The sequence below is a fragment of the Heteronotia binoei genome, chromosome 8, assembly GCF_032191835.1.
Source record: "Heteronotia binoei isolate CCM8104 ecotype False Entrance Well chromosome 8, APGP_CSIRO_Hbin_v1, whole genome shotgun sequence".
NCBI lineage: Eukaryota > Metazoa > Chordata > Lepidosauria > Squamata > Gekkonidae > Heteronotia > Heteronotia binoei.
In genome coordinates this window covers 51,136,600-51,148,821 of record NC_083230.1, presented here as the reverse complement: position 1 = coordinate 51,148,821, position 12,222 = coordinate 51,136,600, and the positions used below count along the sequence as shown (strand labels likewise).

The following is a 12,222-nucleotide window of genomic DNA, read 5'->3' as shown; positions in this document are numbered from 1 at the left end:
CAGAGTAGACTGCTGTGTATGGGGCTACTTATGCCTGGAAATCACAAATAGATGAGATTGTGGCAGCTATTTAATAATAGCAGTATGCTGCAGAAAGGTACAGACACGAGTGCTTAAAGACCTGTATTAGCTGACTTCCTTTGGTTGCTAATTTTCATTTGAACTGCTGATCTTAACTTAGCCATAAGCAATTTGGGCCGAGGGTTTCTCAAGGATAACCTTCTTCCATGTGCACGTCACATGTGCTGAGATTATCAGGCAGACACAGCTTGGAGTACCAGAATTAGCTGGGGCTATAAGGGTGAGTACAAGGGGTGGGGCCTTTTTGGTGGTAATTGTGCTCACCTTATATAAATCTGTTACCCACTGGTCTTCAGTAAACTTTTATTTCAGCAAGCATAAGGAAAATAACATTTTATCCAGTCCTCATTATAGTGTTGATGGGAAATACAGTGACTGCTGTGATTGTATTATAATGCTGTTTCCCTGCCACTGCCACCACCACAAATGTGTATTTATTGATGTAACTTTCTTGCTTCTATGCCCTTGTGAATTTCCATGCTAGTGCTGGCATATCTGAAGCTACAGAGTATACACTGAGCAAGCTGATGTTCATGCAAGAGAAAGGGGATAGATTGCACTACAAAGGGAATAGCATCTCATAATGGTGCTGGCACAATTGTGCTCCAAGGCCACAAAGCACCAAAAGAAGTCATATTCCCAAATATCGGTTCATTTTGCTTAAAGCATCACACACGGTGTTCAGGTCACTTCGAAGATCCTGGACAACATTTTCAATACTTCTGGTGTCTTTCAGAATTTCAATGCTTTGGGTATATGGGTTGAAATATACAGAAAAGGGACGGTTGATTGATTTTGCAAACTCCCTGTAAGAAAAAGAAAATTAAACTCCTATTTCTGCACATCCAGATAAAAGAAAATTAGATTTGGGGGTTGTTTTTAAGGGTCAAGAGAAACAACTTGCCTCATCTTCTCTTTAGCTTCTTCAAAACTTTCTGAGACAAAGTAAGCTTCCTGGAAAGTAGTGATAAGGCATTCCTGCAAACAGGTTGTCTTTGGATCAAATGTTTTCACATTGGCTTTATCAGACAAAGCATGCTGCAAAATACACCACAGCATCTGTTAAATTATATTCTAGAACTCTGAAGTGCTTTTATATCATCATTACAGTATGCTCTCAAACAGTTGCTAGACTCACATGTCTTATCTTGAATGGCCTTTCATCATGAATTGGATAAATCAATTTTATTTTACAATCTATTAGGCTCTCTTCCACTCCTCCACCACCACCACCCCAAAAATTACTACATAATCAAGAACGATCAAGAGATGTTTCTACCCTGGAGGCAGAATGTTGTAAATCATCAACGAGAAGGTAATCAAATATATATTCTAAGCATAATCACAGGTGCAGTAAAATTATCCATTTTCCAAAGGCAGAAGGCAATAATGTTCACCTGGACAGGTACATTTAAATCGCATCATGTCATTCCCACAATCTATGTCATTTGTCTCACAACCAATATTCCATTATGAGAATGGGTTTAGATCTAGAAATAACTTGAATACATGCTAAACAGTCATGTTTATTTATTGTACGCTGATCAAAGATGTTATCCTAATAATTTAACTGGAGCGTTCTGGATGCTGCCAGGCAATGGCCAAGAGCTACACTTAGGGATATAGAAAAATGAGAAAAGGATGTGTAGCTGCTTCCAGAAAAGGCATTAAATCATCTTTTTGTTTGTACTATGGACAAAAATGTAAACAACAGTCTCTTATTCTAATTTGTTTGAAATTGGATTGGATTGACCAGGAAGTCTCCTAATATTCTTTAGGCACATACCAAGATGAGAAGGACTGGACAGCAAATGGGTGATTGACTGCTCTTGATTGCTGTAGGATGACACATCTCTTTGTTAATTTGTTAATCAGTCACTGCATTGGGATATGTATTGTTCATGCTGGCAAGCACTGAGCTGAGGCATCCTTTACTTCCCAAAACAATCTGATACTTGTCAAGAAAGTACAGACTGGGTACATGGATTGTTTTGTTAAGAGAGCATTTTGGGTAGAGCTAATTAGGCATAAAAGGGGATGTGATCTCTGTGGGACAGATAGCCCAAAGTGCTCAGGTCTTTATAGGGTTGGGCAGGGTGCTTAGTGGTATTTTATTGTATTTGGTATGTTTTTGATCTTGGAATTGTAAGCTGCCTTGCACTTAGGGTTGCCAAGTCCAATTCAAGAAATTTCTGGGGACTTTGGGGGTGGAGACAGGAGACATTATGGGTGCAGCCAGGAGCTAGATTGTGATAAGCATAATTGAACTGCAAAGGGAGTTCTGGCCATCACATTTAAAGGGACTGCACACCTTTTAAATGCCTTCCCTCCACTGATAATAATGAAGGATAGGGGCACCTTCTTTTGGGGCTCATAGAATTGAACCACCTGGTCAAATCCTTTTGATATTTGGAGGGTATTTTGGAGAGGGGCACTGAATGCTATGCTGAAAATTTGGTGCCTCTACCTCAAAACACAGACCTGCCCCAAAGCCCCAGATACCCACAGATCAATTCTCCATTATACTTTATGGGAATCAGTCTCCACAGGGAATAATGGAGCGCCCAGCAGACATTTCCCTCCCCCCACACTTTCTGATGACCCTGAAGTGGGGGGAGGGCCTCCAAACCAGGGGATCCTTGCTCCCACCTGGGGATTGACAACCCTACTTGCACTGCAGGGGAAAGGCAGGTATATGTATTTTAATAAATATTTTAATAGCTAAAATTAGAATATCTTTGACTTGTACCCAGATGACTGCTTTTTGCAGTTCAGTCCTTTGAAAAGGAGCACAGTAAAGTTGCAATGCAATGCAGAGTCATCAAAACAATTTGAATTTTGTGGGTTTAAATAACTTTTTAATTCATATAAATAAACAATAATTGAAGCCACACATATATTACATAAAATTATACAAATTGCTCCATATGTGATAATATTCCCAAATTTTATCCAACTGAGAGAAATCCTTGTTTTTAGCAATACTGATAGTTTAATATGTAAATGAAAAGATTTAATTTTGTCTATAAATGCTGTTCATATTGGTGTCATTTTTTACTTTCCAAACTTTAGCTAACTCTATTCTGTCAGCTGAGAATATATTGAACTAGCTTGAAACCCATGCTTCACTATGGTATTTAACTACCTTTAATCCATTTATAATACTGCTGGGTATATACATTTTTTGTGTTTTAGGAACAGTGTTTTATTTTTGGAATATTTTATTGTAATTGGTTTTGTAATATAATACCAATAGGAATAAGGCATGTTGTGAAGGGAAATACAATGGGCTCTAGAAAGAGACTCTGGGTGACTCCTCTCCACCCTTGCTGTCTTCCCACCCACTCACCAGTTTGGAGAGCCAGATTGGTGTAGTGGTTAAGTGTGCGGACTCTTATCTGGGAGAAATGGGTTTGATTCCCCACTCCTCACAGAGGTTGTCCTTGAAAGGGCAGCTGCTGTGAAAGCCCTCTCCAGCCCCACCCACCTCACAGGGTGTCTGTTGTGGGGGAGGAAGGTAAAGGAGATTGTGAGCTGCTCTGAGACTCTTCGGAGTGAAGGGCGGGATATAAATCCAATATCTTCTTCTTCACCCAAGTGAAGGCATTCACTCCCCCAACCTCGGTGTCTTCCCACCCACCCAAGGCAGCTGCTTTCTGTAGGGGAATTGGTCTGACATCAGCTTTCCATCTCATCCCTCTCTGAACAGCCTTTACTTAGGAAAAGCCCACCCTCTTCATGCTTTACCCCTCAAATCTCCAGGAATTTCCCAACCAGAAGTTGGCAACCCTATCTGCTTCTCCGCAGCAATAGCAATGTTCTGGAGAGCAGTTGTAATTCTGAGTGATCTCCAGCTTTCACCTGGAGAGTGGCAACAATGATCCCCCAGGAGAAAATGGCTGGTTTGGAGGGTGGAATCTATGACATTGTACATGTCTGAGGTCCCACCCCTCCTCAACCCCCCCCTTTCCAAGTTCCACCCCTCGAATCTCCAGGAATTTACCAACCTGGAGTTGGCAACCTAATCTCCTTTCCAGTCAACCATCAACCAGCCAACCATGGAAGGAATGAACTCCACAAATTTTGGGTGTCTAGATTCAGGGCTTTGGGCTGGACATTGATGAGTCAGTCAGGACACCCGTTAATTCAGTCTCCATTAACTGATTTTTCACCTCAGTACTAGGGATGTGCATTCGGTTTGGCCGAACCGTATTTACAGCCGAATCAGCACTGATTCGGCTGTATGTGGAATAGGCTGCAGCCGATCCCCATAGGCGCCCATTATACGGCAGCCGAATACGGCTCACCGTATACTTACGAATAGCTATTCGTAAGTATACAGCTGTCAATTCAAAAGGCGGCAAAGTAGCTTCTGCAGCTTCAAAGGAGCTGCTTGCCTACTTTTGCGCCTTTAGTGGCCTCTTCCCGCCTCTCCCTGGGATCAGGGAGGGGGAAGAGGAGCCCCAGCAGCTAATCCAAAGCATGCATTTGCAAAATGCATTGCAAATGCATGCTTTGAAGGGCTTTTTAAGGAGTCTTCCTTCCTGGCTGGACTGACTCCTCCATTGCTGCTGTGTGTGAGAGATTGTGCAAAGGGCTTGGCTTAAGCTGCTGCCTGCAGCTCTCTCACTCAGCCTTACCAGACTTCCCCCTGGACTAGAGAAGACAAGGTAAGACACTCTTGGGGTTCTTGTTTTTATTTATTGTTGGTAAAAGGACTTTTTTTAAGACTTAGAGTCCCTTTACTTATCCAGATTTGGGTGGTGGTGGTGGTGGGGTAGCTTATTTGGGGGTTTCTGCTTGGGGAGGGGGCCTGGGGTGGGGGGGGTTTGCCAATTTGCCCATATCTTAATTTAGTGAGAGGACTTTTAAAAGTGCAGTGTCCTTTTACTTCTCCTGATTTGGGTGGCTTGGATTTCTTGGGGTTAGGGTGAAGGGTTTTTTTGGGGGGGAGGGGTTGGCAAAGTTCCTGTATTGTTAAAAGTTAATTTTTTACTGTTCTAAAAGTATTCAGTGTTTGATTTATTGCTGCTGTGCTGTGCTGCTGCTGTTACTCTTTTCTTTGGGTTCTTGGGGGGGGGTGCTATTTGGCCTAATTTCCATTGTTTATAAAGCCACTTTTGTCCCTCTTGTCCTGGTTCTGGTTTTAGGGGGGGGGGGTGTTGTTGACTGATTTGGCCTGAGCTTTCTTGTTGGTGAAAAGGCCACTTTTTAAACACTTGGCCTTTTGTGATTCTGCTGGTTTTGTTTTGGTTTTTTTTTAATTGCCTCTGGTTGGTGTGGGGGTTGGTGAGGGTGTTTGTGGGCTGGGTCACTTTCTTGTTTTTATAGAGTAGATTGTGTGTTCTGTGGCAGGGAAGCTGGCACCTGGGTGAGAGACCCAGAACCAGCAGGTTTGTTGTGGTTGGCCAGCTCTCCCCATGTTGTTTGGGGCAGGGCTGGAGAGCTGGCATCTGTAGATTGTGTGTTCTGTGGCAGGGAAGCTGGCACCTGGGTGAGAGACCCAGAACCAGCAGGTTTGTTGTGGTTGGCCAGCTCTCCCCGTGTTGTTTGGGCAGGGCTGGAGAGCTGGCATCTGGGTTTGCTGCAGCCAGATTGTGCTTGAGCAGATTGTGTTTTGTGTGGCAGTGACGTTGGCAACTGGGTTTTATATTGCTTCCAGGCCTGCCCTGCAGGGTTCATAGAGTAGATAGAGGGATGTAGTGCATTTGGGTCCTATAGAGATTCTCTGATGTGGTTAGGTTTGGCTTTGGGTGCCCCAGGAATTGGACCCCCTGGTCCAATTTTTTTTTGGCCTTGTGGGTTTTGTGTGGGACAGTGCCCTGAAGCTGCACAGCAGTTTGGGGGGCTCTCCTCAAAACCCCCTGCTCCCCAAAGACACTTTTCCCACGACAATTACAGTGAGGAAGTGGCTAATTGGGCTTTCCCCATCATTGTTAGCAATGGGCCTTTTGGGGGAGCCCAAAGACAGGGACCCCCTGGCCCAATCTTTTTGGGACTTGGGGGGGTTGGAGGGGAGAGTCCCCTGCAGGTCCCCTCCAAATTTGGGGGCTCTCCCGCAAACCCCCTGCCCCCCAGTAGCCTCTAATTATGCCCTATGTTGGCATTGATTTCAATGGCCCATAGGGTATAATGATGGAATAGGGGCACCCTCTTTGGGTGCCCCTGGAATGGGATCCCCTGGCCCAATCTTTTTGGGACTTGGGGGGGTTGGAGGGGAGAGTCCCCTGCAGGTCCCCTGCAAATTTGGGGGCTCTATCTCAAACCCCCTCCCCTCCATGCGGCTTCAAATATACCCTATTTGCCATTGATTTCAATGGCCCATAGGGTATAATAGGGCCATATATTCGGTAATAGCCGTGCATCTACCGTATATGCGGCTATTCCGAATGTGGTATTCAGGAGTATACGGGGATTCCGAATCCCCCCCCCCCCCCGTATACTTCCGAATCCGTGTCAATCCGAATTTTTTTTTTTTGCACATCCCTACACACAAAGCTCCACAGTTGACCAATCAAATAAAGTGGCGTGCAAGCAGGTAGCAGCCTGCCAGCTACACAGCAAAGTTTGTATCCCTTTGAGAAAACACATTTTACCCTTTTCACCTCCTTAGGGATGGAATTTCTAAAAATCCCCTCAGAGTGGGTGCTTACATCATGGAAGGATATCTATACACAATGTCTGGACTGTTTTGTTTCTAATGTCTGGACTGTTTATGCTGGTTCCATACTGTAATAAAACGATGATGATGATATACCTGATGATATCTATATCTATCTAACTATCTCTGTGTGTGCGCGTGTGTGAAGATGGCGACTGTAGATTTATACCCCGCCCTTCTCTCTGAATCAGAGTCTCAGAATGGCTTACAATCTCCTTTATCTTCTTCCCCCACAACAGACACTCTGTGAGTTGAGTGGGGCTGAGATGGCTCTCACAGCAGCTGCCCTTTCAAGAACAACCTCTGCAAGAGCCATGACTGACTCGAGGTTATTTCAGCAGCTGTAAGTGGAGGAGTAAGTGGGGAATCAAACCCGGTCCGCACACTTAACCACTACATCAAACTGTGTATGTGTGAACATCCAAAATTTTCAGGGAAGAGATTCTACATAATTTAGCAAAAATAATTATGTGCATCAACATATTAAGGGCCATGCGACATGATTGTTGCAATTTGCCAATAATTTCTTGCATGTATATAGGTCCCCCACATATGGATATAATCTGAATTCATTTCCTCACAATACCAACAATTGCAAGGAATAGATAGATTTTTGCTAGTCTGGCCAATAATGGAGCACCCAGCGTGTTGGAATTTGATTTTTTTTACTAGCATGAATATATATACAAAATTAAATAAAATAAATTTGTCACTGTCTGCATTTCTTTTCTGGCCATTGAAACAAAGTTTGGGCCAAGTGGCACCCTTACAACTAAACTTTGTTCTGCTGCTTCAGACCAAGACAGCTACCCACCTGAATATGTTTTCTGGCCATTATTGTTATTTGTTTTATTTCATTATTATTATTATTGGAAATAATTGTGTCATATAGAGAAGGGGCCCTGACCTGGATAGCTCCAGCCTAGCCTGATCTCATCACATCTCAAAAGCAAAGCAAGGCTGATGTGAATGCAGGCAATGGCAAACCACCTCCAAACGTCTCTTGCCTTGAAAACCCTATAGGGTTGCATTGCCATAAATTAGCTTTGACTTGATGGCAGAGGGGGGGGAGGGAGGGAGAGGAGGGGGTGTTAAAAAAATTATCTGCCCCCATGCATCAAATTGGCTAGGTATGACACTGTTCAATAATTCCAAACAGTCTAGACTCCCATTCCTAACCTTCAGAAAGTTGGCCAAACTTTCCATTGTATCCTAATCTGGGAGTAAAAGTTTTGTTTTTGTGCAGCAGAGCTATTCTTTACAGATGGTGCAAACAGCTTCAGTGTTCATTAGTATCTTCATTATTCTGCATGCTAATTTACTGCCCATCTTCTATATGTCAGATTTTTATTTCTGTTTCTGTTTCATCCTTTCTGAGGAAGTGCATATGCACATGAAGCCTTTCACCCTGAATAAAACTTGGTTGGTCTAAAAGACCTAAAAGACTTAGGTCTTCTCACAAACTGCTTTAAAATAAAAGAGGAACACTGAGAGCCAAAAAGTGTGTGAGAGTGAGTGAGTGAGTGAGAGTGAGAGTGAAAGAGAGAGAGAGAGAGAGAGAGAGAGAGAGAGAATATCAAATTTATATCCAGCAGCATTCTCGGAGAGCAAATCATTGCTCACCCCCATGACAGGTGTCTGGTCCCAGCATAAATTATAGACCCACAAGAATATCTTTAATTTCTTATACAGAACAATTTGGTCCAGTTGTGTGCTTTGTCTCTTGCTATTCCTAAAGGAAAACACTCTCAACCCAATCAGTTTGTGGGAAGGTTGCTACAATACCCACAAGGAGTGTTGTGGGCAGTACACACAGGCAATTAGTTGTCACTTATAGGTCAGGGACTGAAACTGAGGCATAAATTTCAAAACCTCCTTCTTTGAAGGAAAGAAGTGATGCTGTGGTATATTACTGCCTTCTGTTGAACCTGAGTAGGTGCAGGAGGTCGGTAATAAGTAGTCCCATCATCTCCCTAGTCTGCCTATTGTGATTTTCCATGCAAGAGCAGTAGTTGCAGCATCTAAGAAGCAAAGAAATGAACCCCATTCCTTCTCTTTATTTTGTTCTAGTGCTCTGATGCAAGGAGGTCTTAGGTTAGCTTAGCTTTGCTTCTTAGGCTGTTTTGTGCTAGGCAGCCAATGGCTTAGAATGGCACAGTGACTGATGCATTGTCACCAAAGAAAGCAATATATGGACATAGTGCAGGAAGAACCTCTGTACTTGCTGCTGCTAGATATGCCACCGCAAACATATCTAAGCCATTAACAGATGTTTCCTCTGAGAAAGGCATATTTCAGACCAAAATAAAAACATCTTGACAGTAATTACAGTAGTTATTTGGAACTCAGAATTCTACATTGTTCTTAAATTATGACCCTATATGTGAAAAGAGGGCTGGTTACTATCCATAAGGAGGATAAAGTAAAGTTGATTTGCAAACATACCTTAAGTTCTCCAATGGAAGACAGAAGGCCTGCCCCATAGGCCCGGAGTTGCCCATCTTGCTTACAAAGGCCAAACTCAATGGTGAAAAAATAGCACTGTAAAAAGAAAAACACAGTTGGGGACAGCTACAGATGCCTGCAATTGTTGAAAGTAACTTGCTCAGACTATCCCTTCAGAGTTTCACGTTTTTCAGCTAGTTCAGCCAAGGACAGCCATGGCTCACTTCCTTGAAGTCATTTTCCTATGAAGAGCAAAATCAGCACTGCTATGATTTATTTCCTTGGGTTCTTTCATGAATCTATCAAGGAAGAATCACTATCACCAAGAGCCATGAAAGCACTTTATGGGTCAGTGTGTGTGTGTGTGTTTGCTTCAGCACTCTCCCCACCACATAATCAACCAAAGGAAAAGGCATGGGACTGACAAATCATTCACCACACGTAACACAATGGACCACAAAATAAACCATGCATATAGTGAAATTGATTCTGGCTCATGCAAGCTTACACAACAAGAAATGTGTTAGTCTCTAAAAGTGCAAGAAGACTCTTCGTTATAATAACCATGTTATCAATAATAAAGTAAAAGCAATCAGTCTCTACAATTATGAATGAAGTAGCAAAGGAAAAAAATAATGAGATCTGGGTGAGTCAGTCTCTTCTTCTGGGTGAGTAAATCTCTAGAGGTGATGCTCCCCTCCCTCTCTGATATTTTGGTCCTTGTCAACATTTTGAAACTGACATTGTGCTATAGGAGCACCAAATTTATGAAAGGTTCTCATCTGAAGCACACACGGCTGCTACTACTATTTTTTTTTTTTGCAGAATCTGAAAAATATATTCTTTAAAATTCAGGTTTATCTGGAATCTGCAATATAGCTTCAGGTGTGGGCAAATGCTGAATGACATTCACTTGTTTCCAGCATTTGTTTTGTTAGAGCTGCCAATATCACTGCAACTGGATTGTCCATGGAAATAATGACTGATTTTGCACTCACCTTACGCCGCTCTCACGTTCGTCTTCTCAGAGTGCTTTCCTTCTGATTTCCCACTATCTGCCCCAGAGCTGCAGCAAGGATCAGCATTTTCGCGCAGCAAACAGAAACTACTAAAAACCAGTTTCTGTTTGCTGCGTGAAAACATCGATCCTTGCTGCAGCCCCAGGGCAAATAGTGGGAAATCGGAAGGAAGCTGCGCTGAGAAGACGAATGTGAGAGCAGCGTAAGGTGAGTGCGAAATTAGTCAACATCTCATTTGAATGATCTATTCATGTAAGATAAAAAGGCTTACATAAAAAAAACCCCTTGTACTAGCCAAGTGGAATTTGCGGGGGGGGGGGGGCTCTTTGAATGGCCGACCTTAGTGACTTTTGATGCCCTGCTCACTTTCAAAACCAATTTACCATGCAGAATTGGAAGTTACTTTTTCAGGGACGGGGGGAGTCTAAAGCTCACAGAACCAGTTATATAGTTGTCTGGATCCTGGCTTTTATCACCTATAGTTTTTAAAAAATGATATGCAAACCAGCTGTATGACTTCACATATCATCATCAAGACCTTTTATAGTTTATTGTGAATTTGATTTTGGGCTGTTAAGAGATTTCAGATTAAGTATTTTGTAAACAAAGGCAGACAAGCAAATTAACCAACGCAATTGAATCACTGCAGCATTTTTGGAGGGGGACATGTGACAGTTCTAGTGTGCATGTTAATTCCTGTCTTCCTGGTTGTCTACCTGAGACATCTGCCAAGAGACCAGTTGCAGTGCAGGAGAAGCAAGTCAGATAAGAGATATGTAATGTGCTTGCTTCCTTCATTCTGACTCCACCTTGCCATCCTCAGATTATTGTAACACTGGATCTGTCATTTTACAAAATAGTTGCCATGCTGGCCACAATCTCCCTGTCATAAGCATTTATTTGTAGAGATGCAATTTTATTTGTCCGTCTATCAAAGAAGTTTTGTAATTCACTGAATTTAAGTTTATGCGTAAGATCAGCTATGACAGAGAAGTACTGCAAAGGAGTGCTTTTAAAAGGATGTATTCCAAATCCATGCGCACATGCCACGATAACAGATTTTCATTTTTAGATCATTCAGTCTTTGAAAAAGGCTGTATTTTGTGAACATATATAATATGCCAGATATGAAATGCCCAGATGGTAAAATATATTTGTGTCTGCCAGTTCCTAATTTTATCAATATTGTGCATTTAGGAGTACCCTTCAAATAGTAATGATTTTTAAAAACCCTGTGTCGCAATGATTCTACAAAGCCTTTGTTAGGCCATGGAGTGAGGTATCTCACCCAATGCTGCCATCTTCAGAGCATTAGTCCTTAATGCAATTATTTTAACTACTGCAGAATAATCAGTACATCACATCTGTTGATTTCATTGCTTTAGAGAACTATTCAGCCAATGAATCAAATTGATTAGGAAAACACACAATAACAATATAGGATTCATATTTTAAACAACTGTCCAAGAGGTTCCCATCAGGCTTACTCTTTTTAATTAACATCCTGTCTATTAATCAGTTTTATTCTATTACCATCTCAGTCTTAAGAATGGCTATTTAAGTTTTTTTCACTATTCTTAAATAAAAAAAGACTAATTAAATTCATTTCTCAAGCTAATCCAATTATTAAAACAAACATCTCTCTTCTGGGATGCTCTTTGATTTTCATTGGTTGTATTTCACTCTTTTCTTTTAAAACAATGTAAGAGGATAAATGAATAGCAATTCTTAATTTAGAAAGGTTTCTATGTATGTGTAAGTTTTTTGCCTTTACAACCAAGTGTTTATCTGGTCTCACTGAGAGATGCACCAGATGCAAGACAATCACATGTAATAATGCATGACTAAGAGCTGGATAGTGGCTCTAAACTATACCTGATATTGCATTGTAACAACACAACAAAACTAGAGCGTCACACAAGAAGTGCCTTATGCTGCCCCCTGACATTAACACTCTGCACCCAAGTATACTTAATCATAAGCTGCACTTGTGTGTAAGGGTGTCTTGAACTGGGG

At 42.0% G+C, this 12,222-nt stretch overlaps 1 protein-coding gene across 2 annotated transcripts in view; it reads right to left on the bottom strand.

The window, feature by feature from the left end:
* Positions 1-375: 375 nt before the first annotated feature.
* Positions 376-12,222, bottom strand: part of TPH2 (tryptophan hydroxylase 2) — a 142,627-nt gene continuing 130,780 nt past the window's right edge. For both annotated transcript variants that reach the window (XM_060244561.1, XM_060244560.1), the window contains 3 exons: positions 9,188-9,283; positions 982-1,119; positions 376-883 (listed from right to left, as the gene is read on the bottom strand). In XM_060244561.1, the coding sequence (XP_060100544.1) occupies positions 713-883; positions 982-1,119; positions 9,188-9,283 (405 nt within the window). In that variant the 3' untranslated portion in view covers positions 376-712. The remainder of the gene's footprint in view (positions 884-981; positions 1,120-9,187; positions 9,284-12,222) is intronic.